At 41.4% G+C, this 27,196-nt stretch overlaps 2 protein-coding genes across 3 annotated transcripts in view; both read left to right on the forward strand.

Annotated features, from left to right (window-relative positions):
* The first annotated feature begins 483 nt into the window (after nt 1-483).
* Nucleotides 484-27,196, forward strand: part of LOC307135114 (uncharacterized protein) — a 129,859-nt gene continuing 103,146 nt past the window's right edge. The window contains exons 1-4 of one of the 2 annotated variants that reach the window (XM_079831301.1): nt 484-617; nt 18,540-19,252; nt 25,887-26,480; nt 26,844-27,196. The exon at nt 26,844-27,196 is cut by the window's right edge and continues 1,768 nt beyond it. In XM_079831301.1, coding sequence (XP_079687427.1) covers nt 18,561-19,252; nt 25,887-26,480; nt 26,844-27,196 — 1,639 coding nt within the window. In that variant the 5' untranslated portion in view covers nt 484-617; nt 18,540-18,560. The remainder of the gene's footprint in view (nt 618-18,539; nt 19,253-25,886; nt 26,481-26,843) is intronic. The other variant, XM_079831302.1, reaches the window with a different exon arrangement.
* LOC307135151 (uncharacterized protein) lies at nt 10,528-12,794 on the forward strand. The gene is made up of 3 exons (XM_079831356.1): nt 10,528-11,147; nt 11,637-11,733; nt 11,854-12,794. Exons 1-3 carry the CDS (start codon nt 10,585-10,587, stop codon nt 12,085-12,087), a joined length of 894 nt encoding a protein of 297 aa, XP_079687482.1. The 5' UTR covers nt 10,528-10,584; the 3' UTR covers nt 12,088-12,794.

Below are 27,196 nucleotides of genomic sequence, written 5' to 3' on the forward strand. Positions count from 1 at the left end.
CAAGAATCCTAACATGGAGGAAAAGGACAGAAAGCTTTAATACATTCATTCATTTAGCAGATGTGACTTAAAATCACTAAACATTCAGATGTTAATACCAAACACCATCAAATGAACGACAGAATAGAGATTCCTCTTGGAGAAATTAAATTCAATATAGATAAACATTCATAAATAGAAACAAAAGACATCAGAGATTGTAATACACTATTTTTCATTAATAAAACAAACACAGATAATTGTGAGGGAAATGTAAAGAAATGTGGAGTGTATATTAATGACAAAAACATTAATTTATAAAGAATTACAGTGAAACAAATGATAACTAAACTGGAAGTGCAGTGAATATAAATAATGAATGACATCTCCAGTACAGGAGGAGGCGCTAAACACATTTAACCAGCGACTGAACACTAAGAGCAGAAGAAGAGAGATGGGCGGGGTTTATGTGTTGTTGACCATAGATGTACATAATAAATGATTAGATAGATACGTTGTTGACGGCCTCCTGCGCATGCGCGTTCTAATGAAGTTCAAACCAAAGTAAAGACTCGATTCTGACGAGATGTAAAGTCACATTTCCAGGAGTTAAAAACGGCCATAAATATCACATTACGGTAAGTTCATTCATCAGCTTCTGATATCATGTCATATTATTGTGCAGTGTTTTCTGTGTGTGATCATATTAAACTCAATCTTTACAGTTTAACGGCCATTTTAGGAGTTGTGTCGTAAAGTGAGTTTATAAGCAGAGCCGCTCAATGAAGACTGTGTTTTAATAACTAGATCAACTATCATGAGACAACTATATGAGCCCAATCCACCTTTTTATGAAACAAACTTAAATGTTATGAGCACTCTTGAAGAAAAAAAAACAACCCAGCTAACACAGTTAACAGTTATGCTGTGAAGACATAACCGGACCGGACCATATTCGTCCATGTAACGGTCCAGCGACGTAACTTTGTGATTCCCATAATCGTTATAGTGTTATTGCTGGAACGTGACGAGCACGTCCTAATGACCAAAATACCACGTCCACCTTCATTTAAAAGAAATAAAAATTAAGTATACTTCTCACCTTTAGTCCAGGGAATGAAGTTGTGCTTGGTCCATAAACTTGAACTCCACATAGAACTGATAAACTCAAACATTTCATTCTCTGCTGTAAAACAGTATAACTAAATTTGTTTAGTTTAATTAATACATTTATGGATCACTACTTATATGTAATAGTAACCAATACAAACCCCTAATAAATTCGAATAGAAAATGGCCCAAAACCAAACTGCATTCATTTATTAATCAGCATTAATCAACACTAAGCCAACACATTTTGAACTATGTAAAGTGTTAACTAATTATTAGTACAGAAATGTAACTCATTAATCAAACAACATAATAATGGGTTACATTGTTCATTGATTAAAATATTTGATTGTCTTATTATTAGGGATGGGTGTAGTTAAATAATGATTTTTTCACTTGTACTTATCAATACTCTTATTGATCCTACTCTCTATAATTTAGCACAAAAAATACATGAAAAAAAGATTAATCAGTTTCTTCATTATTACTTTTATTTGAAGAAATGTCCTGTGTGTCCTGTGAGACACCAGCTACAAACGTCTAATGGTGATGTGCTTTATTGCTTCAGTACCTGTAGCTAAACTCGAAAGTCTCTTTTGCTCACCAAGGCTGCATTTATTTGATCTAAAATACAGTACAAACTGTAATTATATAATTATAATGTAAATGCGGTCATTAATTCCTCACCCTCGTGTCATTCCAAACCCGTAAAACCTTCGTTCATCTTCAGAACAAAATGAAGATATTTCTGATGAAATCCCAGAGCTCTCTGACCCCTCCATAGACAGCTATTTAATGAACACTTTCAAGGGCCAGAAAGGAAGTAAAGACATTGTTAAAATAGTCCATGTGACTCCAGTGGTTCAACTTTATTGTTATGAAGCCACAAGAATACTTTTTGTGCACAAAAACAAACAAAAAATGTAGTTCTGGCTAGTGCTGCACGATTAATCATATCGCAATCGCGATATCAAGCCTGTGCGATTATATGACGCAAAATGCTGCGATTTTATGAAATAAATTAATAATAAATAAATGCATGCGTGGACATGACAACCCTCTGAGAGCTGTTTGCTGATTTGATACACCGCTAATAAAAAGAAAGAGCAGTGAGTTTAGTTTAGCCAGTGGCAGGTGTGGCGCGTATGGTCCCGTGTGCAGCGGAGAACGGGGGAAGATGGACACGAGCAGACGGACACTGACCTGGTGGCCAGAAAAGATGCTACCTCTGTTATATGGCGATATTTTGGCTATAGATATCCGACACGGAGCAGAGAGAGGGACTGTGCAGAATTAGTAAAAATAAAGTTGCTACATCATGTGGCTACACGACAAATTAATATCAGGCCCTGAAACAGCACAGAGAACAGTATGATGAATACATGAAGGTGAAAGCCCAGATTAGCAGCGGTGGAAAGAGGACTGAAAAAGCATACTCAAGTAAAAGTACTGTGTGTGTGTGTGTGTGTGTGATGGGTAGGTTTAGGGGCAGGGGCAGTGTGTGTGTGTGTGAGTGTGATGGGTAGGTTTAGGGGCAGGGGCAGTGTGTGTGTGTGTGTGTGTGTGTGTGATGGGTAGGTTCAGGGGCAGTGTGTGTGTGTGTGTGTGTGTGTGTGATGGGTAGGTTTAGGGGCAGGGGCAGTGTGTGTGTGTGTGTGTGATGGGTAGGTTTAGGGGCAGTGTGTGTGTGTGTGTGTGATGGGTAGGTTTAGGGGCAGGGGCAGTGTGTGTGTGTGTGTGTGTGTGATGGGTAGGTTTAGGGGCAGGGGCAGTGTGTGTGTGTGTGAGTGTGATGGGTAGGTTTAGGGGCAGGGGCAGTGTGTGTGTGTGTGTGTGTGTGTGTGTGATGGGTAGGTTTAGGGGCAGGGGCAGTGTGTGTGTGTGTGTGTGTGATGGGTAGGTTTAGGGGCAGGGGCAGTGTAAGGGGATAGAAAATACGGTTTGTACTGTATAAAAACCATTACGCCTATGGAATGTCCCCACATTTCACTAAAACCCCCCAGTGTGTGTGTGTGTGTGTGTGTGTGTGTGTGTGTGTGTGTGTGTGTGTGTGTGTGTGTGTGTGTGTGTGTGTGTGTGTGTGTGTGTGTGTGTGTGTGTGTGTAAAGTGTGTTAGTAAAGTGTGTTAGTGGGTGTGTGTGTAAAGTGTGTTCGTGTGTGTGTGTGTTAGGGATGGCGAAAACTAAACATTTTCTTGACCGACCACCGAGCCTCATTAGCCGGTTGAAACCGGTTAACCGATTAGTTTATGCTGCCTTCACATGCTCTCTGAATTATCGTAAATACGAGTTTCCTAGGTAAACATTGCTCATGAACGCCCTCACATTTTGAAACTTGAATGCAATGCACTCGTAATCACGACTTCAGAAGTCGGAATCATAAAATTTCCAATAGCACGTGAAGGCAGCATTAAAATATGCTGCGCTATTTGAAATAACAGCCGCGAGCCGCGCCTGCAATTTCGCAACTCTGTCGCATCTCTCTGCCGCTCTGCCTTCCGCTCTCAGCACCAAGCTTCAGCCACGCCCTCCGTCAAGCGTTGACGCCGAAGCCCCGTGTGAATGCGGCGTCACACACACAGTGTCCCGGCGAGCTTGTTTGTAATCGGAGGACAAATGGCTCCTTAGTTTCTAAATGGTTTGGGTACAAGGTGATCGCGTTGAAAATAAAGGCATTTGTCTAGCGTTAGAAGCTCATTTGAAACATTGCCGTGGCTCATTTAAGAAAATGACAGCTCCGAAGAGACGCCGCTTTAGTTCGAGGTAGTGCTAACAATAATAAAGAAAGATGATGATCAACACCTTGTGTTACCACTGAAATGTAGATGTGATATATTTCCAAATGTAAGCCCATCTTATGCGGAATGTTGTCTAATAGACTGCAACACGATAAAACCAATGGATAAAACAGGCACCTTCAGAATGCGTACAAGACGCACCGGCCAAGGCAGGTCTAACTCACTGTGTGCCTTCTAATTAAGCACTGTATCACACAAGTTGCAACTTACATCTGTGTCGTTCTTTTTGGTGAAATGGTCCCACACACTACTTTTCTTTGCACGCTTCATACTGTCGTCTGCCCTGCTAACCTCGAGTGTTTTAGCCTGTTAACTTTTTGCAAACCTTGTGAGCGCGCAAACCCAAATGCTGTGACCTCGCGCCAAATGTTTTTATTGGTTTATTAAGTACAAACAGGCGAGTTATGAAAAATGGAGTGTGAGGGATTTGTTCACTTCACACAAAAATATTTTGGAATGAGATGGCTAACTGTAGTAGCGTTTAGTCCACTGTCTATAATAGCCTAATTTAGAGATCACTTTTTTTTTTTTAACCGACAACTTTGATCGGTTAGCGTTGATACGGTCAACCATCGGTCAAACGGTCATCGGTTAACATGTGTGTGTAAAGTAGGGGTGCTCCGATTGATCGGCAACCAATCTCTATCTGCCGATAATCGCTTTGGGATGATTGATCGGCGGTCTCTAAAAAGGCCGATCTCATGAACCGATCGCATGCTGACGACTCATAAACCTGCACCTGCCGTGAGAGCGAGGGCATGATATGCAGCGACACCGTCTCATTCTCTTTCCAGCGCAGGTAAAATAATTATAATGCTGAAGGTGAGGTACAATTCATGTAAGGAATAATTGACGACGGGCCGTTCAATTATTAGAATGATAATGCACACCCGAGGTGGTGATGCGGTCACGACGCGAAGCGGAGTGGCCGTTACACCTCGGGTGTGCATTATCATTCTAATAATTGAACGGCCCGGAGTCAATTATTCCGCTTATACTACGGTTACCACACCTCAAGACATCGATCCGATTATATATTTAATGGGATTCGTCCGGTTTTTGTACTTAAATCGCTATTGTGAGTAGGACTATTTCTTCCGCGTCTCATCCAACAGCTATTTTGCTAGTTCCGAAACGTCATTTAAAGCTGTTAACTAAGGCTTGAGCCGTTGATAGCATTCTTCTGCAGTTATTAATAAAGTTATGAGAGAGAGAGAGAGAGAGAGAGAGAGAGAGAGAGAGAGAGAGAGAGAGAGAGAGAGAGAGAGAGAGAGAGAGAGAGAGAGAGAGAGAGAGAGAGAGAGAGAGAGAGAGAGAGAGAGAGAGAGAGAGAGAGAGAGAGAGAGAGAGAGAGAGAGAGAGAGAGCGCGAGTGCGAATTAGGCTACCTCTGTGCGTCTAAACAGCGCTGTTATTACCTCGCTAGTGAAAAAATGTCACGTGTAGCCTCCACTATATAGGCTAACTGATCAAATCGTCAGGGCAGCGCTGACACATTTCTGTGCAAACTGTAGTGTGTGTGCGAGTGTGTGTGATTTCAGTAATGTGACAGAAAAGCTTGCCTTTGATGTCTGCTTCCGTCTGTTGGTTTTCATCTGGACTGTCTAATACTGCTGCCGCCCAGTTGTTGAACGTTTTATATTCACCGTAAATATTAAGATTTACTTTAGGAAAATCGTCTGTCATGTTGTTTTTTTAGTCCGTTATTACAGTTAACTATGCGAAGTGATATGGAACTGTAATGCGGTCAAGAGAGCTGCCTGGAACTACGTTCGCTGTGCATCTCCCAGAAAATAATTGCACACCTCAGAACGTTCATCAGCCAATCAGATTCAAGCATTCAACGGCCCCGTAGTATAAATTTCTATATTAAATAACTTACGCAGTCATTTGAAAACTTTCTGTGGGACGTAAGTTCACAAACAGCGCGTGAATCACCGCGTGCGCGCACTCTCTCTCTCCCTTTCTAAATGCTCAAATGGCTTCACATCAGCGCATCTGCACTAAAATCGAGCTGCACAGTTGACACAGGATTTGCCACTTTGCACAATCGAGGTGTCGCATCGTCACTAAAGTTTATCATTTGCTTTTATTTTTAAGTCTTGCCAGTGTTCAAACCGCTCAGCACTCGGCGCACACACACACACACACACACAGGCCATCTCACACACAGGCCATCTCACACACACACACACACACACACACACAGGCCATGTCACAAAAAGCTTGCAAGTACAAATTGCGCTGAAATGGTCAGATACACACTAGGGATGAAACGATTACCGGTTTCACGGTAAACCACGATAAAATTTAGTGACGGTTAGTAATATCGTATAAAATTTAATTATCATTAAAACCGCGTGTGATTATCACGATTGTGAAAACTCGCGGTAAATCTTGTCCAGTCAGCGTCAGTCTGACGCAGGTGCAGACACAGCGAAGCGCTGTCTTTTGAATGAGAAGAAATAGTAGAAGGCAGTGACAGCGCCGTTTTTAGACTTCTGAAAGGACCAAATCTGAGGCGTTGTCATATTTTGGCTTTTACAAAAGTCCTGAGGGAAACTTAATCGAAGATGGTCACCCTGTCTGCAAACATGCCAGAAGAAAGTCGCTGTAATAGGGGGGAACTCTTCAAAACTACGAACGCAAGGCAAGTGGACTTTGACCTCAATACCAAAACTACGTCTGGGAAATAATAACGTGAAGCGAACGAACAAGTTCAGACAAGACTAGGGTGACATTTAAGGGATAATAATCAGGGCTTGACATTAACAACCGCCATTTGCGGGTGTAACGTTATTTCGGCTGCACACTAGCCACTCTGGCTGTTTAACTTATTATAGTCTTCTCAAAAGCCATCTGTTATAATCGCGTTGCGCATTATAACCACTCACACGTGTTTCTATTGAGTTTATGAATGCGATGTCTCATAAAGAGTCGTTCAGATTAGCCGGAGTTATAGCGCGCGCCGCTCTCACTCGCTGAAATATTCACTCAAAGCGGAGATAAACGTGTGCTGTACTCAAGAGATTAATTCATCATACAGTGGTTGACTGTTTTTGTTCTATTTCAGCAGCGAAAATGGTTTCAAACCAACACAGCAGAACCGCAGCGCATCTGATATGACTGGCATAACGCTGGCGAATTTAGGGACCGTCTCTAAAGTTACACACAACATTGGTAACGTTATACACGTTTCAAACTTCAGCATTTGAAGAGAATGACAGTCATAAAACTGACTGTAAAGTGTTCATCTAGGTGTCAGGTATGATGCACACATTTTGATATTTAATAAAATAAACTTGTCAAATCATATGGAAATATGGATATGCATTATTTCACTAGGATACTGTTTGGGCTCTTACACAAAATATGCTAGATTAAAATGCATCATTGCTGAACACTGATGAGAATATTGCTTGAATATATTTACAGAGATAATATTAGAGATTATATTTACAACAAATTATTATTATTTATGCGTTGCTATTGAAGACAGCCATTATAAGGAAGGAAATCCCACAGAATAGAATCTAGCTTAAAAAAGTGCATAGAGCTGCTTTATTTATTTGTTGTTTGTTGATTTTCAAATATAAAACTTGTTTAAATGTTTTAAGTGTGTGCATCTGTTCTTTTTGAACACTTTCATCTCATTTGAAGAAAACCGTGATAATATTGATAACCGTGATAATAGGGATGAAACGATTACCGGTTTCACGATAAACCACGGTAAAATTTAGTGACGGTTAGTAATATCGTATAAAATGTAATTATCATTAAAACCGCGTGAGATTATCACGATTTTAAAACTCGCGGTAAATGTTGTCCAGTCAGCGACAGTCTGGCGCAGCCCCGCTGTTTTCTGAATGAGAAGATATGGCAGAAGGCAGTGACAGCGCCGGGAGATTTTTCAGATATCTAAAAGGACAAAATCTGAGGCGTTGTCATATTTTGGCTTTTACAAAAGTCCTGAGGGAAACTCAATTGAAGATGGTCACCCTGTCTGCAGAACATGCCAGAATAAAGTCGCTGTAATGGGGGGAACTCTTCAAAACTACGAACGCAAGGCAAGTGGACTTTGACCTGAATACCAAAACTACGTCTGGGAAATAATAACGTGAAGCGAACGAACAAGTTCAGACAAGACTAGGGTGACATTTAAGGGATAATAATCAGGGTTTGCCATTAACAACCGCCGTTTGCGGGTGTAAGTTAACGTTATTTCGGCTGCACATTAGCCACTCTGCTGTTAAACTTATTATAGTCTTCTCAAAAGCCATCTGTTATAATCGCGTTGCGCATTATAACCACTCACACGTGTTTATATTGAGTTTATGAATGCAATGTCTCATAATCAGAGGCGTTCAGATTATCCGGAATTTTGTTCAGAGCGCGCGCCGCTCTCACTCGCTGAAATCTACACTAAAAGCAGAGATGTGTGTGTGATGTACGCAGGAGATTCACTCATACAGAGGTTGACTGTTTTTGTTCTATTTCAGCAGCGAAAATAGTTTCAAACATTCACAGCAGAACCACAGCGCATCTGATATTACTGGCATAAAGTTGGTGAATTTAGGGACCGTCTCTAAAGTTACACACAACATTGGTAACGTTATACACGTTTGAAACTTTAATAGCATTTGAAGAGAATGACAGTCATAAAACTGACTGTAAAGTGATCATCTAGGTGTCAGGTATGATGCAGACATTTTGATATTTAATAAAATAAACTAAACTGTCAAATCATATGGAAATATGGATATGCATTATTTCTCTAGGATACTGTTTGGGCTCTTACACAAAACATGCTAGATTTAAATGCATCATTGCTGAACACTGATGAGAATATTGCTTGAGAATATATTTACAGAGATAATATTAGAGATTATATTTACGAGAAATTATTATTATTTATGCGTTGCTATTGACGACGGCCATTATAAGGAAGAAAATCCCACAGAATCTTGCTTAAAAAAGTGCATAGAACTGCTTTAGTTTGTTTGTTAATTTTCAAATATAAAACTTGAACAAAACCGTGATAATATTGGTAACCGTGATAATTTGTGTCACTATAATCGTGATGTTAAATTTCCATACCGTTTCATCCCTACGTGATAATTTGGGTCACTATAATCGTGATGTTAAATTTCCATTCCGTTTCATCCCTAATACACACAGATGTATGTACTAAATCACTGTCTTGACGAGTATGCACGTAAACCCCGTCGTGACTCGCGAGTGAACGTTTGTGCAGCTGTAACCGTATCCGTGTTCGCTCTTAAAGGGACAGCTGTCGAATAAACTGCTGCTGTCTCTGAGTTTCTCTTTGTCTTGTGTTGTTTGACGAACCTTTATGACACTCACTGCTCTTGAATGATTAACTTTTGCAACCTTAAATGTAAGGATTAATCTAATTTAATTTATTCAGGGAAGACCAATATTAATTTACATTTGATTCCTTATTAAATGTCTTTAGTATTTCTTACCTCAATACTAATGGTAGACCTACCTGAAAATTTGTCTTTAAAAACAAAAATGAAATTTAAAATTCCCTATAAATAATGCTACATGATAAAAAGAAGGCTTCAAATAGATCAGTATCGGTGATTGTATCTGCAGATACTGCTTCCTGTGATCGGTGATCAGCTCCAAAAATCTTGATCGGAGCACCCTTAATAACAGAAAAAAAAAACTTGCCATAGTTTTGTCCTTTGTGGCAGTAGCCAGTTTTGGTGTAACAAGTTTTACATATAGCTGCCAATTATTAAATATAATCAGTGTTTTAAGAGGCTACATCCCATTAAGCTGATCTGATGTGTGTTGGTCTGCCTAACCCCTCTTTGTTTGGAATAATTTTATGTTACTCTGCCTTATTTGGGAAAGATGGCCAACAGTAGCTCATTTTCTAAAATAAACACTTGGTGGTTCTTCAAGATCTTGACTCTAGCCTATTTATACAGTTTTTTTTCTCAATACAGTTAATTTAGAGTTAGTTTCATTTCTACAAATGGTGCAAACTCTGCACGATTATAGATAAAAGATTGCCATTCCCCTGCCATTCTTTGATCGGCAATCGGCAGATCATGATCTTGGTGATCGGTAATCAGTGATTGACCCCAAAAATGCTGATCGGAGCATATCTAGTGTAAAGTGTGTTAATGTGTGTGTGTGTGTGTGTGTGTGTGTGTGTGTGTGTGTGTGTGTGTGTGTGTGTAAAATGTGTAATGTGTGTGTCCTAAGAAGACTCTGCTGCACAACCGTTAGATGCTCAAATGTAAATTAGACCCATAATTTGTTACCGAATAATAAATATAATACTATGATTATAAATATGATTGACAGCTGAGATTGACGCTTCTCTGAGTGAAGTTGTCACTAAGGCACTAACAGACTTTTTCTGGATTTTTGGGAGGAGATTGGAGCTTTAGCTTTAATTTCTACATTTCTATAACTGTTTATTTCACACCATCATAATGAATAGACTCTATGCATGGCGGTGCGTGACGTGTTTCCGGCAAAATATAAGGATGCTCGCTTACTTCTGCCTATCGTAGAGTGCTATGCTACTACTGAAACGCTAGTCAACAAAACAATTAAGTAGTTAATTTAGTTGATGCTTTTGCTTTACAATTCTTTTTGCTCTAGACATGTATATTTATATAGTATATATAAAGTATATATATAAATATATAGTATATCATGAAAGTATCGTTTCAAAGACGGGAGGACAGCCCTTCTAGCCACCACTGCACAGCATCTGCAAAATTTAACACTTTTCTAAGTTTCCACACCTTTCCCAAAGACAAGGAAGTACAGAAGAGGTGGATAGTTAACATACGACGAGACAATTTTACAGTTACAAACCAGACAAGAGTGTGTAGCCGACATTTCCAAAATACAGACCAGATCGAACCTCCAACTCCAGCCGGACGCAGACGTCTGAAGAATGGAGCTATCCCGGTGCTTTTTCATTGGAACAGCTTCACTGTTTCAGCCCCACGGACTGGAGTTTGGGAAAGGATAGAGCGACTGAACACGGACACTTTACATACCGATGCCCCCTCTATGGAAGTGGAATATTCGGACCACGACTACTGCTCCACTGCCGAACCTGCTGCCCTAGATGTGTCCCTGGATCACACTGAAGATCTTCACGCTGAAATAGAGAGGCTCCAACAACACACTGAGGAGATTACCCTCAGCAGCAAGTTCTGTTTGGAGCGGTTTTCTGCCTCTGATGATGACATTCGGTTTTTCACAAGGTAAGCTGAATGTCCAGTGTTTGTCATCAATTGTAATTAATCAATAGGGCTGTCAACCACAACTAAGAGAGCACTATTTCAAGAATAACTGGAAATTAAAATAAACAAACTCCACTGACTGTCTAGATGAGGGAGTTGTGAGGTCCAGTTTCTGCTCTTGTTAAATGACTTATTTGGTAGGCTTTTTTATTCTCTGTCCTGACATGTTGTATTAATGGACACTACAACTAGGATGCTAATAAATCTGCTATGTAATACTGTCTATGATCATCTAACATGCTATCAAAAGAAATATGGGGTACTTTATTTTAATGTGTACCTGTAACAGTGTAATTATACATTTTAAGTACTGAGTAATATTAATTAACTAGGTTAGGGTGGGATTAGGGTTAGTTGCATGTCATTATGCCTAATTTATTGTTTTTATTATAGTAAATACATGTAACAAGGACACATTAAAATAAAGTGTTACCTAAATATGTTCCACAGGTTTGCGACTCATGGCCACTTGATGGCCTTTTGGAGGCAGATAGTGCGTGTGCCAAGAGCTAAGACAGATGAGCTCCCTCACACTGCCAATGCAACGGTAAATGTATTATGAAGCATTTAATATTATAAAGATACTGCATTGTTTTGTTTGACAATCAAACTTACTGTGCCAGATATGGTGTTTGTGTAATAGTAATTAATTAAATATATTTTACAGGCTCTTCAACCCATTGACAAATTTTTCCTGTTTATGACATATCTGTCATTGGGTCTGATGCAGAAGGATCTGGCCCACACATTCAGAATCCACCAATCAACTGTAAGCCGCATCATCAACACATGGGCTAACTTTCTCTACACTGTACTTGGAGCTGTGGCATTTGGCTGGATGAAGAGACGGTCAAAGCTCACATGCCAGATGTTTTTCAGTATTACTCAGACACACAGGTGATTTTGGACTGTACTGAACTGCGTTGCCAAACACCAATCTCTCTTCTCCTTCAGAGCGAGGTATTCTCTACCTACAAATCGCACTGCACTTTTAAAGGGTTGATTGGGATGACCCCTCACAGTGCCGTAACCTTTGTGTCATCTCTCTACGAAGGCGCCATCAGTGACAGAGAGATCCTAAAGCAGTCTGGTATTGTGTCTCTTCTAAAACCCACAATGGCTGTAATGGTAGATAAGGGTTTCCTCGTGGAAGACTGTGTGCCCTGCAAAGTCCACATACCAACTCAAAGAGAGCACAACTGTCTGCGCCAGAGGTCAGGAAAACACAGTCTATTGCAAGACTGAGAGTCCATGTTGAGCGACTCCTTCAAAGGGTGAAGGAGCACAAGATATTTAGTACAGTAATCCCTCTTTCACTCACAGGCAGCATCAATCAACTCTACACAGTAGCCTGTCTCTTAGTCAACTATCTAAACGGGCCCTTAGTTAAAGCATGGGCAAGCAATAGCTAATGCTCTAGAAGTAAATTCAGACAGGCAGAAATTAAATATCTATAAATGTTTTCTCTCACTGTATAATCACCTGCAATATTTTGTATATGAGCCCTTCATTTAATTTACTGTAACCTGAAATGACATTGTCAACAAAGATGGAATTGTGAAATAAATACTTGAATTAGATGACCTGACAAATTAAAATTACGTTTGTAAAATCATGCATGAATTCTATTCTTCATTTACTTGTGCATAGAGAGGTATTTTGGCAGATATGTACAAAAGAAAAACAAATCACATCTCTGTTTCAGAGAGCTTAACACAGAAGCGTCTCTGTAAATGCGCTGCACAAACATGTCATCATGGGCACAGACAACAAAGTCACACCATTCCATACCTGTGATAAGCAACTGCCTCTGCACTTGCCAATAATAAGGATGGCTTTCAGTCAATTTGAATATGCCACGATTAATTCTGAGGTACTTGCAGTCAATGTAGCTTAGTGCATTTGGGCATTTTATTTCAACCAAGCCAAATGATGGTCTCTCAAGCGGGTCATATACCAGCCCAGCAGGTGACGCACCCAGCCAAGGTGCACTTCTGTGGTTATCCAAGCTAAACTGTGGTAACGTTAGAACCGTAAAAACCCAGAACATGTTCAACAGAACTTTGAACGTCACATTTAAACTACCAGTCCTACTCTCAGTTGGTGTGGTGTTTCTGCTTTCTTCATAGAGCGATAGCAATGAGCTCTCACTGAGATGTCATTTGTGGCCCTGTTTTTACATGAGACTTAAAAAAAATTACAAACATTAACTGTCAAACATTTCTACTAACGTGATTAGCCTGCTGCTGGAAGGATCAAGAAAATAACAGCACAATGTTAGCCCTACTAGTCACGGTTAGCTGAATTTACCTTCATAATTGCAGAGATAGAAAGACACATAAAACTTGAAACCTTTCTCAAGTTTACTTTGGGGCGTCATACTGCACATCCGGACAATTGTTCTTACGTCATTTATTGTAACTTTGGGCAATTCCAGCAAACAACGAGTAAATTTAGACGACTCTGCCATAATCCCGCTTTCCTCTGCTTTCAATCTCCCGCACCGGAAAGGGAAGAGCAGCCTCACGTCAAACGCGGAAGTAATGCGTGCATAGAGCCTATTGTTCTGCATCTGTGAGAGTGTGGGCGGGCTTTTGATAACCGCGCCTCTACTTCCTGCTCTCTAATGCGCAGACTCGGTCCCAAGATGTCAGCTCCGTGTGTGGCCACCTAAAGCTTCAACTCTGGTCAGCGGAAGGCAATGAAGTCGCATCGTCCATATTTTTTTTTACGGTCTATGGTACAGACCCTTAACTCCTCACTGATGATTGGTCAGAAGAACTAGCCTCAGCCAGAAGAACTAGCCTCAGTCAGAAGAACGAGCCTCAGTCAGAAGAACTAGCCTCAGTCAGAAGAACTAGCCTCAGACAGAAGAACTAGCCTCAGACAGAAGAACTAGCCTCAGACAGAAGAACTAGCCTCAGTCAGAAGAACTAGCCTCAGCCAGAAGAACTTGCCTCAGTCAGAAGAACTAGCCTCAGACAGAAGAACTAGCCTCAGACAGAAGAACTAGCCTCAGTCAGAAGAACTAGCCTCAGTCAGAAGAACTAGCCTCAGACAGAAGAACTAGCCTCAGTCAGAAGAACTAGCCTCAGTCAGAAGAACTAGCCTCAGACAGAAGAACTAGCCTCAGCCAGAAGAACTAGCCTCAGTCAGAAGTACTAGCCTCAGCCTCAGACAGAAGAACTAGCCTCAGTCAGAAGAACTAGCCTCAGTCAGAAGAACCAGAAGAACTAGCCTCAGTCAGAAGAACTAGCCTCAGTCAGAAGAACTAGCCTCAGCCTCAGTCAGAAGAACTAGCCTCAGCCTCAGTCAGAAGAACTAGCCTCAGTCAGAAGAACTAGCCTCAGCCTCAGTCAGAAGAACTAGCCTCAGTCAGAAGAACTAGCCTCAGCCTCAGACAGAAGAACTAGCCTCAGTCAGAAGAACTAGCCTCAGACAGAAGAACTAGCCTCAGCCAGAAGAACTAGCCTCAGTCAGAAGAACTAGCCTCAGTCAGAAGAACTAGCCTCAGCCTCAGTCAGAAGAACTAGCCTCAGACAGAAGAACTAGCCTCAGTCAGAAGAACTAGCCTCAGCCTCAGTCAGAAGAACTAGCCTCAGTCAGAAGAACTAGCCTCAGCCTCAGACAGAAGAACTAGCCTCAGCCTCAGTCAGAAGAACTAGCCTCAGTCAGAAGAACTAGCCTCAGCCTCAGACAGAAGAACTAGCCTCAGTCAGAAGAACTAGCCTCAGTCAGAAGAACCAGAAGAACTAGCCTCAGTCAGAAGAACTAGCCTCAGTCAGAAGAACTAGCCTCAGCCTCAGTCAGAAGAACTAGCCTCAGTCAGAAGAACTAGCCTCAGTCAGAAGAACTAGCCTCAGCCTCAGTCAGAAGAACTAGCCTCAGTCAGAAGAACTAGCCTCAGCCTCAGACAGAAGAACTAGCCTCAGTCAGAAGAACTAGCCTCAGACAGAAGAACTAGCCTCAGACAGAAGAACTAGCCTCAGACAGAAGAACTAGCCTCAGTCAGAAGAACTAGCCTCAGCCAGAAGAACTTGCCTCAGTCAGAAGAACTAGCCTCAGACAGAAGAACTAGCCTCAGACAGAAGAACTAGCCTCAGTCAGAAGAACTAGCCTCAGTCAGAAGAACTAGCCTCAGACAGAAGAACTAGCCTCAGTCAGAAGAACTAGCCTCAGCCAGAAGAACTAGCCTCAGACAGAAGAACTAGCCTCAGCCAGAAGAACTAGCCTCAGTCAGAAGAAGTAGCCTCAGCCTCAGTCAGAAGAACTAGCCTCAGTCAGAAGAACTAGCCTCAGCCTCAGTCAGAAGAACTAGCCTCAGTCAGAAGAACTAGCCTCAGCCTCAGTCAGAAGAACTAGCCTCAGCCTCAGACAGAAGAACTAGCCTCAGTCAGAAGAACTAGCCTCAGTCAGAAGAACCAGAAGAACTAGCCTCAGTCAGAAGAACTAGCCTCAGCCAGAAGAACTAGCCTCAGCCTCAGTCAGAAGAACTAGCCTCAGTCAGAAGAACTAGCCTCAGCCTCAGACAGAAGAACTAGCCTCAGTCAGAAGAACTAGCCTCAGTCAGAAGAACTAGCCTCAGACAGAAGAACTAGCCTCAGTCAGAAGTACTAGCCTCAGCCTCAGACAGAAGAACTAGCCTCAGTCAGAAGAACTAGCCTCAGTCAGAAGAACCAGAAGAACTAGCCTCAGTCAGAAGAACTAGCCTCAGTCAGAAGAACTAGCCTCAGCCTCAGTCAGAAGAACTAGCCTCAGTCAGAAGAACTAGCCTCAGTCAGAAGAACTAGCCTCAGCCTCAGTCAGAAGAACTAGCCTCAGTCAGAAGAACTAGCCTCAGCCTCAGACAGAAGAACTAGCCTCAGTCAGAAGAACTAGCCTCAGACAGAAGAACTAGCCTCAGCCAGAAGAACTAGCCTCAGTCAGAAGAACTAGCCTCAGTCAGAAGAACTAGCCTCAGCCTCAGTCAGAAGAACTAGCCTCAGACAGAAGAACTAGCCTCAGTCAGAAGAACTAGCCTCAGCCTCAGTCAGAAGAACTAGCCTCAGTCAGAAGAACTAGCCTCAGCCTCAGACAGAAGAACTAGCCTCAGCCTCAGTCAGAAGAACTAGCCTCAGCCTCAGACAGAAGAACTAGCCTCAGTCAGAAGAACTAGCCTCAGTCAGAAGAACCAGAAGAACTAGCCTCAGTCAGAAGAACTAGCCTCAGTCAGAAGAACTAGCCTCAGCCTCAGTCAGAAGAACTAGCCTCAGTCAGAAGAACTAGCCTCAGTCAGAAGAACTAGCCTCAGCCTCAGTCAGAAGAACTAGCCTCAGTCAGAAGAACTAGCCTCAGCCTCAGACAGAAGAACTAGCCTCAGTCAGAAGAACTAGCCTCAGACAGAAGAACTAGCCTCAGTCAGAAGAACTAGCCTCAGCCTCAGTCAGAAGAACTAGCCTCAGACAGAAGAACTAGCCTCAGTCAGAAGAACTAGCCTCAGCCTCAGTCAGAAGAACTAGCCTCAGCCTCAGTCAGAAGAACTAGCCTCAGTCAGAAGAACTAGCCTCAGCCTCAGTCAGAAGAACTAGCCTCAGTCAGAAGAACTAGCCTCAGCCTCAGACAGAAGAACTAGCCTCAGTCAGAAGAACTAGCCTCAGCCTCAGACAGAAGAACTAGCCTCAGTCAGAAGAACTAGCCTCAGACAGAAGAACTAGCCTCAGCCAGAAGAACTAGCCTCAGTCAGAAGAACTAGCCTCAGTCAGAAGAACTAGCCTCAGCCTCAGTCAGAAGAACTAGCCTCAGACAGAAGAACTAGCCTCAGTCAGAAGAACTAGCCTCAGCCTCAGTCAGAAGAACTAGCCTCAGTCAGAAGAACTAGCCTCAGCCTCAGACAGAAGAACTAGCCTCAGTCAGAAGAACTAGCCTCAGTCAGAAGAACCAGAAGAACTAGCCTCAGTCAGAAGAACTAGCCTCAGTCAGAAGAACTAGCCTCAGCCTCAGTCAGAAGAACTAGCCTCAGTCAGAAGAACTAGCCTCAGTCAGAAGAACTAGCCTCAGCCTCAGACAGAAGAACTAGCCTCAGTCAGAAGAACTAGCCTCAGTCAGAAGAACTAGCCTCAGTCAGAAGAACTAGCCTCAGCCAGAAGAACTAGCCTCAGTCAGAAGAACTAGCCTCAGCCTCAGTCAGAAGAACTAGCCTCAGACAGAAGAACTAGCCTCAGTCAGAAGAACTAGCCTCAGCCTCAGTCAGAAGAACTAGCCTCAGCCTCAGTCAGAAGAACTAGCCTCAGTCAGAAGAACTAGCCTCAGTCAGAAGAACTAGCCTCAGTCAGAAGAACTAGCCTCAGCCTCAGTCAGAAGAACTAGCCTCAGTCAGAAGAACTAGCCTCAGCCTCAGTCAGAAGAACTAGCCTCAGTCAGAAGAACTAGCCTCAGTCAGAAGAACTAGCCTCAGTCAGAAGAACTAGCCTCAGACAGAAGAACTAGCCTCAGCCAGAAGAACTAGCCTCAGTCAGAAGAACTAGTCTCAGCCTCAGTCAGAAGAACTAGCCTCAGTCAGAAGAACTAGCCTCAGCCTCAGACAGAAGAACTAGCCTCAGTCAGAAGAACTAGCCTCAGCCTCAGACAGAAGAACTAGCCTCAGTCAGAAGAACTAGCCTCAGCCTCAGACAGAAGAACTAGCCTCAGTCAGAAGAACTAGCCTCAGACAGAAGAACTAGCCTCAGTCAGAAGAACTAGCCTCAGCCTCAGACAGAAGAACTAGCCTCAGTCAGAAGAACTAGCCTCAGCCTCAGACAGAAGAACTAGCCTCAGACAGAAGAACTAGCCTCAGTCGGAAGAACTAGCCTCAGCCTCAGTCAGAAGAACTAGCCTCAGTCAGAAGAACTAGCCTCAGCCTCAGTCAGAAGAACTAGCCTCAGTCAGAAGAACTAGCCTCAGCCTCAGACAGAAGAACTAGCCTCAGTCAGAAGAACTAGCCTCAGACAGAAGAACTAGCCTCAGCCAGAAGAACTAGCCTCAGTCAGAAGAACTAGCCTCAGCCTCAGTCAGAAGAACTAGCCTCAGCCTCAGACAGAAGAACTAGCCTCAGACAGAAGAACTAGCCTCAGACAGAAGAACTAGCCTCAGACAGAAGAACTAGCCTCAGACAGAAGAACTAGCCTCAGCCAGAAGAACTAGCTTCAGACAGAAGAACTAGCCTCAGTGGGCGGTTCTGTCAGGAGTGAATGACAAGGCAAGTGGACACTGTAGATGTGCAGAGAGCAAATCTGTGCTTCTGATAGAAAACAGGAAACATTCAGGGCTCCAGTCTAGCGCCACCACTGGGTAAAGCGTTATGTGTGATTTGTTCTGTGTGATTTGTTCTGTGTGCAGGTCTGAAGTCAGTTCATCATTATGGAGAACAGAGGGAGCAGTGAGAGATCTTCATCTGCAGAACCAAGCTGTGTGACCTCTGACCCCAGCTGTGTGTCTGTGAGGAGTGACCGATCCATGGGTCAACCGCCTGTGTTCAGTGATGGAACAGTGACCTCTGACCCCAGCTGTGTGTCTATGAGGAGTGACCGATCCATGCTTAAACCTCCTGTGTTCAGTGATGGAACAGTGACCTCTGACCCCAGCTGTGTGTCTATGAGGAGTGACCGATCCATGCATAAACCTCCTGTGTTCAGTGATGGAACAGTGACCTCTGACCCCAGCTGTGTGTCTGTGAAGAGTAACCAATCCATGCATAAACCTCCTGTGTTCAGTGATGGAACAGTGACCTCTGACCCCAGCTGTGTGTCTGTGAAGAGTAACCAATCCATGCATAAACCTCCTGTGTTCAGTGATGGAACAGTGACCTCTGACCCCAGCTGTGTGTCTATGAGGAGTGACCGATCCATGCTTAAACCTCCTGTGTTCAGTGATGGAACAGTGACCTCTGACCCCAGCTGTGTGTCTGTGAAGAGTAACCAATCCATGCATAAACCTCCTGTGTTCAGTGATGGAACAGTGACCTCTGACCCCAGCTGTGTGTCTGTGAGGAGTGACCGATCCATGCATAAGCCTCCTGTATTCAGTGATGAAGCCGTGACCTCTGACCCCAGGTGAGACACATGACAGTAATTAATAGTTTTCAGTCATGTGACTGTGAATGTAAAATACATGTACATGTAAAACTGATGTGAGAAGATCAGATTCATTTTTACACCATATTGATGATGCAGACGGTATACAGGCGAGCAGACGAGCCCAGAATATGAACACAATGCTGAATGGATAAGAGTTTTTATAATGATTTTCTTTGGGAAAGTGCTTTATGAGAAACTGTGTATTATGATCATATTCAGGGTTCATCTGCTCACCTGTAGATAGTGTGTATCGTTCATGAGGTGTGTCTCACTACATTAGCACAAACACAAACCTGTTCAAAATGACCTGCAGTCAATGGAGGAAAGTCTTGTTTTGCCCTCCAGGTGGGCTTTCTTATAGGTTGTTTGCATGTGATGTCACTGCTGTAGCGCGAAATGCAGATGGGGCGGCAGGAAGTGATTTTCTACATAGGAATCACTAACACACTCTCAAAATGCCTATGTTTTGCCTCGTTTATTGTTGCTCAAATCGATCAAACCGATTTATCGTTTATGTAACTTTTATCCCTTTACTTAAGAGTTGTTGCCTTTAATGTCGTTTTGCGTTTGCAGATTCTGAACTTAATACGGAGACCGGCTTACCTTTTGTTTTTGACTTGGTTAAATATTCACATTCTTCTTTGTATCGTTTGCAGTTTAGAAAATATATTTAATTTCATTGCATGTTCATTTGATGTTTTCACTGAAGTTTTGAAGAATTCGGTACATGTTGATCTGGTTACCGTAAAAACCGTGTCACACGCTGTGCACTCGCTGCTGCTTCAGCCATCATTATATGGTAGAAATGTGTCTAGGGCTGCCACTAACGACTATTTTTATATTGATTAATCTATCGACTAATTTATCACAATAATTTTCAACAATTTTACTTAAAAATATTTTATTTAACTTGCAACGTTGGCCTTCAGTAGTGTAGGCTACTATAAAAAAGTATAAATGTAAACAAGCCCTTGACAAGATGTAAAACTAAAAGAGTAAAAAGGTACACATTTGTAAACCAACAAAGAGAATATCAGCAAATACTTTTTATATAGAATAGTGTTGTCACGATACCAAAATTATGACTTTGATACGATACCAGACTAAAATACCTCAATACCGATACTGAATCCACACCATGGCAAAAAACAGTAAAAGTAATTGAATAATATGACAGAACTTACTATTCATTGATTTAGGCTTAAAAAAACTAAAAACTCACTTGTCCGGCCTGTTCCTGCCCTGCTTCACACAGAATATGAGGTCCGGCCCTTTAAGAGCTGCACGGACCAACACCCGATTTCTCATTCAACTCTGTATACGTTCACTAAAGACCATTCAAACCCAATAATCTGCGAAACTGGCATCGCCATCTGTATGAGTGAAAGGCGTGTGCGCGAGCATGTCCCGGCCGCGCCGCACTTTTCTGTTGCTTTCTTTTTCCTGAGCTGCGCGTATATACAGGGTTCCCACGCTTCTTGAAAGTACTTGAAAGTCCTTGAATTTCAGACACATGGATTCAAGGCCCGGAAAGTACTTGAAAACAAACATAGGTCCTTGAAAGTGCTTGAATTAAGCGTGAACTACATTTTGTTAGAGTAGCATGGTGCTAATACAAAAATTGGCCTTTATGCGCTGCCAAAGCCATAAAAAAACAGCGCTACTGATTGGGGTGGAAGCGGGAAAAACCTGAAAAAATGCTGTGTGAGCGGATGGATCGTGATCACGTGCAAGCAGCTCTGCATAATGAGCACATAACGTGGAGCTTTTAGTGCCAGGGAAGTGCAAATTCAGTGATGCTTGGCTCAGGGTTGAGCTACATAAAAATTGGTTTATCAAAGTTCCAATGGATAACGGTTAATAAAGTAGTGTTTATCAGCGCAGCGCTCTTTTGTTTACAGAGGTTACCGGGGAAACCAATATATATCTGCTGTTCCATAAGCGCCACCTACTGTCAAAGAGTGAAATTGCATTATCAGCGCGTCAGTTGGTTTGTTCAGACTAATGCATTTTAACCTATATTTTTACACAGCTTACACACAGTTGTAAATGTTTACTGGTGGATCAATAAGAAACTAATGTGCTTTTAAAAAATTTAGAATAATAACATATATAGAATATTAAGTTGTATTAATATATACATTTTAAGTTGTATTAGTATTAATATAAAGGAAAGTCATTTTATGGTTTAGGAAACTTTCCGACATCTGATATCACCCTGTGCAGGTCTTAAAAGCTTTAAAATAGATTTTTTAAAAGGTACCATGTACAGGTGATTAATAAATAATTTAGCATATTTTTAATGCCTAACAATTAACGTGTCCATATCTTTTCATTTAATTGGAAAATTCATGTATACAATATTATCTCTATATTTTGATGTTTTAATTAAGTAATGATTTATTTAAAAACCAGTGTGAAATAAATGTTAAAAGCAGAAATAAGAGTTGCAAACGGCATCTCTCGTTAAAACTCGCTCCTTCTCTTGTACACTTTACCTGCCTCTTTCCTCATTAGATTTTAAAAGTCGCATGCCCCTATTTAGTTGTCAGTATATGCCTTAGCGTTACTGCAGTAATGATAGACACAGGTACAGTAGGTATTTGATATACTGTGCAGATTGGCAGTAACACATCCACCTTTATTGTATTTATTGTGCTTGAATTAAAATAAAAGGTGCTTTAAAAAGTCCTTGAAAGTCCTTGAATCTGGTGTTCTGAAAGAGTGGGAACCCTGTATATATTTGACTGTTCTGCTTCCATTGTTTAGTGAACGGTGGAAGCAGAGCTCACACACACGCCGTCACTCCTGCTGTCACACATCGACGCAAATTTAAAAATACTTATTAGACTCTTGTCATTTTTAAAATACCGTTACTAATACAATTTCATATCGTACCCAACTTACCCAGTCGACTCAAAATATTGACGTAGACTAATTATCAGCATCGACGCAGTGTCCAAATAAAAACGTTAAACAAGCTGACAAAAGTTGATCTATTTCTTTGTTGGATAGATGTAAATGTAACCGAGGCTTATTGTATCATTGTAAATATAAAGGGTGTAACGATATTCAAACCGAACCGAAAAACCGCGATACACCACCCACGATTCGAACCGCGATCCTCTCATGTCGAACGTGCCCCGCCCCGCCTCTGCTGCCCCAGCACAGCTCTCCCTTCACTTTATGCCACAACATTATTATTATTTTTTTCTTCCTTGACATTAGATTAAATAGTAGGGGTGTAACGGTACACGTATTCGTACCGAGCCGTTTCGGTACAGGGCTTTCTGTTCGGTGCACGTGTGTACCGAACGGTTACGAACGACTGCCAATACGGTCGACTTGTTTTAAGCACGGAACACACTTCAGCCCTAGTTCCCACACTAACATATTAAGTATTCTGTCCATTTTATCACGAAATTCAAACGATAAATGCCGTTTTGACGCTCTTTAATGTGACGACTGATCATTGTAGACACGTCAGTTTTCTACAACTAGCCATCTAACATTAGCAGTGCCTCAAGCAGTTAAAACAATGTGATAAAAACACAAGTCAGACCCAAATGTTGCATAAAATTAGTGATGTGAGAAAGCAAACTGTATCGTCATGCTGCTGACAGAAACATAAACAATGCAGAAACGCATTCATTTTTATTAGATAATCTCCTTCTAAAGCAGACTGTTAGTATTTATATGAAATGGTAACACTGCAATAAGATTCCATCTGTAACATTATCTAAGGTTAATAAATGCTGTGGAAGTATTGTTCATTTTTAGTATGTTCATTTCAACATTAAATTGAGATTGATTTTTTTATTTTTATCTGATAACTTTGGTTAATACACTATGAATTAACATGAATGATCAAGGTACAATTGTATTGCTCATTAATACATGCTGTAAAAAATTATCCATAATGCATTTAGTTCATGTTAGCTAATTCATCCTTGTTGCATAGGGACTTGCATATGTTACCTATGAAATGCACATGCATGTTTCTAGATTATAGGTAAAGAAACACATTTGACCTGTAATATTTAAATGTTTAAATTATTTTCTGAAGAATTTGTTCTCTTAGAACTTCTCATTTTAATATTCATATTTATATGTTTTCAATTTAGCACATTTTCATGGATCAGTACTGTTTTTAGCTTTTATTTCTTGTTATAAAGTTCAGCACTGTTTTACTTATGTTTTTTTATCCAGTATCCATTTTAAAAACTATCGTCGATTAATCGGTTATCGGCGGTCCAAACTAGTTTTCGGTATCTGTAGACTTAAAAATTAAGCTTTTCCCCCCGTGGTTTAATTCACAGGACCGGACACCAGTTATTTTGCCAAGAGATTTCTTTTTTATTATTTTAAGTGAGACATAGGAGAGGAAGACAATTTTCTGAGAGACGGTCTTCATTCCAGCTTCCTCTGTCTTCCTGGACACCCAGTTGGATTTTATAGGTTGCTTAAACAGTGAAATAATTGTTTACCAGAAAAACAGGTTGTTTGCGCTATACCTCGTGCTTTCACGTGGCACAATATACCCTTGAACGTATGCATAGAGAAACTTGTTATTCATTGTTCAAAATATGTCTTAAAGAGAACTTGTGACATGTCATATGCATTGGTAGGAAAACAACAACAATACTTCCTTACAGAAAACTTCAGTCACATGTGCATAATTGGAAAACTTATGCTACATATTCCTGTGTTCAAAATTATCTCCTCTCCATGTCTCTCACACTTCATGTGCTCAGACTTACTCTGACTAAATAACAATGCAATACAAATAATAATAATTACAAATAATAATGAATGATACAATACAAATGATAATGAATATTAGTAAAGAATAATACAGAAACTTATATTAAATAATAAAATCTTAGTCTTCAGTATCGATAAAACCCACTATCGGTTGACCTCTAGTTTCCCCATTTAGCCAGGTTGGCTAATGTTACCTTGGAGTCCCAGCAACATCGTCATTTTCAGCTTGTTAAGAAATAAAAAGTCTCTCTCACTTCAGAAAAAAACGTTTTCCTGTCCTGTCAGCCGTTATACTGTGCTTGTAGCGCACACACTCTTTAGTTACATGCGCCCTATCACACGTATATTATGAGCGCAAGAGCATGCAACATTACGTCAATTTGTAATTCATGAAATAAAAGTAAAGTACCAATAAATCACGGAACTGGTTCGACGTGTGTTAGCTGGGAAGGCATGCAGTTATGATGTTCGTTCTGTTTACAGGAGCAGTTTTCATGTTTCATGAACAGTTCATGAAGTATTGTGTATTCGCCATGGTAACTGATATGTTTGGTGGCTACTTTATAGTATTAACAAATTATTTAATATCTTTAACTTATAGGCCTATTTATTAATCAGTATTAGTCATATTCATACAGTTTGTGCTTGTTAAGTAGGCTACAGTGGGACATTACTTGTGTGTGTCATCAATTTTTTTGAAATAAATGTGTGAAAAACAAGTAGGGTAAATGGTCAAATGAGGAGATTATTTCTGACTAGTGTACAGAGCAGACATTTATTTCATGTGAGTTTACTCAGGTATGCTAACTGCTCTAAAGAAAATGTGAAGCCAATGTATAAAGTTAAATTATTGCTGTTATTATTAAAGGGGCTATATGCGTTTTTCTGAAATTTAAACTCGCGACTGACACCTGTGGCCAAAAAACAGAACTGCTCTCATTTTCTGCTCGCTCTCGCAGCGGTGGTGACGTCACATCCGCAGACAGCGCGGGAAAAGACGACCCGCCAGAAAATAGGAAAAATAGGATACAGGCTTATAGGTGCACCCACTGTGAGCGGACAAGGTGTCAGTATGCTCATCAGGAGATGTTTGAGTCATAAATGGTAAAATAAAAAGGCTATTGTTACGTTTATTTTGGGGAAAAAGTTGCATATAGCCCCTTTAAGTTAAAAGTGAATCTAGTGTTATTATTGCTGGTGCCCGCCATGAACCCTGACCCACAGCAAACAGAACCAAACCGAACCAAACCAAACCGTGACAGGAACCGAACCGTGGGATTGGTTTATTGTTACACCCCTAGTAAATATTCACTTTCCCATATGGCCTTGCAGGAGAATCGGAGATGGTCACATTCAGCGGACAGACATGACACACTGTATTTAGAAAAAAAAACATTCAACAAGTGACAACCAAAATTACATCTATGGAAGCTTGTGAATAGTTTTGAAGTGTCTGCGGGCAAGTTTTACTATTCACAAGCCGAGTGAGAATCATACTCGCAAATGTAATCTTAATTATTAAACCAAACAAAATACAGAACTTTCAAAAGCAATGTGATTATATTATTGAGTTATAGGCACTAGGTTTAATCAGTGACATTATTAATAGATTTGGATAGCGTCACCTCCTCAACCTGTCTACAGTCTATGGTTTTTACTTGTAGAAAAGCGGAAAAGTGTATTGCATTGTCCTGTGTGTGTGTGTGTGTGTGTGTGGGGGGAGACAGCAGAGTTTGCTGGCGATCATAAATATTTGACTTTAATGTGTGACTTTCACACTAGAAAATCAGATTTGACTTCTAATAAATAAAACAGCAGCACTAGAATTATTTTGCTGTTTTCTCAGGATCTCCAGGAAGAGAAAGAGACGGAGATCTTCATCTGCAGAACCCAGCTGTGTGTCTCTGAAGAGTGACCGATCCATGCGTCAACCTCCTGATATCAGTGATGGAACAGTGACATCTGACCCCAGCTGTGTGTCTCTGAAGAGTGACTGGTCCATGCATCATCCTCCTGAGTTCAGTGCTGGAACAGTGACCTCTGACCCCACCTGTGTGTCTATGAAGAGGAACTGGTCCATGAGTCAACCTCCTGAGTTCAGTGATGGAACAGTGACCTCTGACCCCAGCTGTGAGTCTCTGAAGAGTGACTGGTCCATGCGTCAACCTCCTGAGTTCAGTGCTGGAACAGTGACCTCTGACCCCAGCTGTGTGTCTCTGAAGAGTGACTGGTCCATGCGTCAACCTCCTGAGTTCAGTGATGGAACAGTGACCTCTGACCCCAGCTGTGTGTCTCTGAAGAGTGACCGATCCATGCGTCAACCTCCTGATATCAGTGATGGAACAGTGACCTCTGACCCCAGCTGTGTGTCTCTGAAGAGTGACTGGTCCATGCGTCAACCTCCTGAGTTCAGTGATGGAACAGTGACTCCTGATCAACTGTGAGTATAAAGATGAAGTTGGAAAATGAACTTTGATCCCAATGTGCAGATATAAGACACTTATTGTCTGACAGAATCTCTGGTGTCAGATTGAGGATGAGGTTTGGGTTTCTTCATCATCTCTTAAAGCTCTTAGTGAGTTTGTTCCTGGTCTCTGTCACCTTGAGCTGCTCCCTGGAGGATTGAAAGACACGGTTTTCCTTTTCTCTGTGTTTTTCTACTTCTCTGTTTTCTGTGAAGCTGCTTTGGATCAATGTGCATTGTGAACTGAAACTGACACGAAAGCATTAATTACACAGAAAATACAAGATTGACATCTGGATTGATTTAGATTTTAATCTGTTCTTCTTGTTGTTATTTCAGCAGAGTATATGGAGAGCGAAGCATCTCTAGAGGAGCCGCCTCAGTCTCCCGTCTGAACAACACTTTCCCCAGCATTACGCCGTCCCTGAACAGACACGATCAACCAATGAATGAGCTCCAGAGAGTCAAAGACCGACACAAAACCAGCATGAAGAACAAGTATGAGAGATTATTTGAGGGACTGAAACTCCAGGAGAATGAAGCCCTCCTGAACAGGATCTACACACAGCTCTACATCATAGAGGGAGAGAGAGGAGGAGTGAATGAAGAACATGAGGTTTTACAGATGGAGAAAACAGCCAGAACACAACACTCACAAGACACTACAATCTACTGCAATGACATCTTTACAG

The sequence above is a fragment of the Gobio gobio genome, assembly GCF_949357685.1.
Source record: "Gobio gobio genome assembly, chromosome: 12".
Taxonomy (NCBI): domain Eukaryota; kingdom Metazoa; phylum Chordata; class Actinopteri; order Cypriniformes; family Gobionidae; genus Gobio; species Gobio gobio.

Bases quoted from the DNA above. Each gene is read 5' to 3' on its own strand.
- LOC307135151 (XM_079831356.1), top strand. From the start codon at position 10,585: ATGAAAGTATCGTTTCAAAGACGGGAGGACAGCCCTTCTAGCCACCAC. The intron at 11,148-11,636 runs GTAAGCTGAATG...TATGTTCCACAG, and splicing joins GACATTCGGTTTTTCACAAG to GTTTGCGACTCATGGCCACT. The intron at 11,734-11,853 runs GTAAATGTATTA...TATATTTTACAG, and splicing joins CTCACACTGCCAATGCAACG to GCTCTTCAACCCATTGACAA.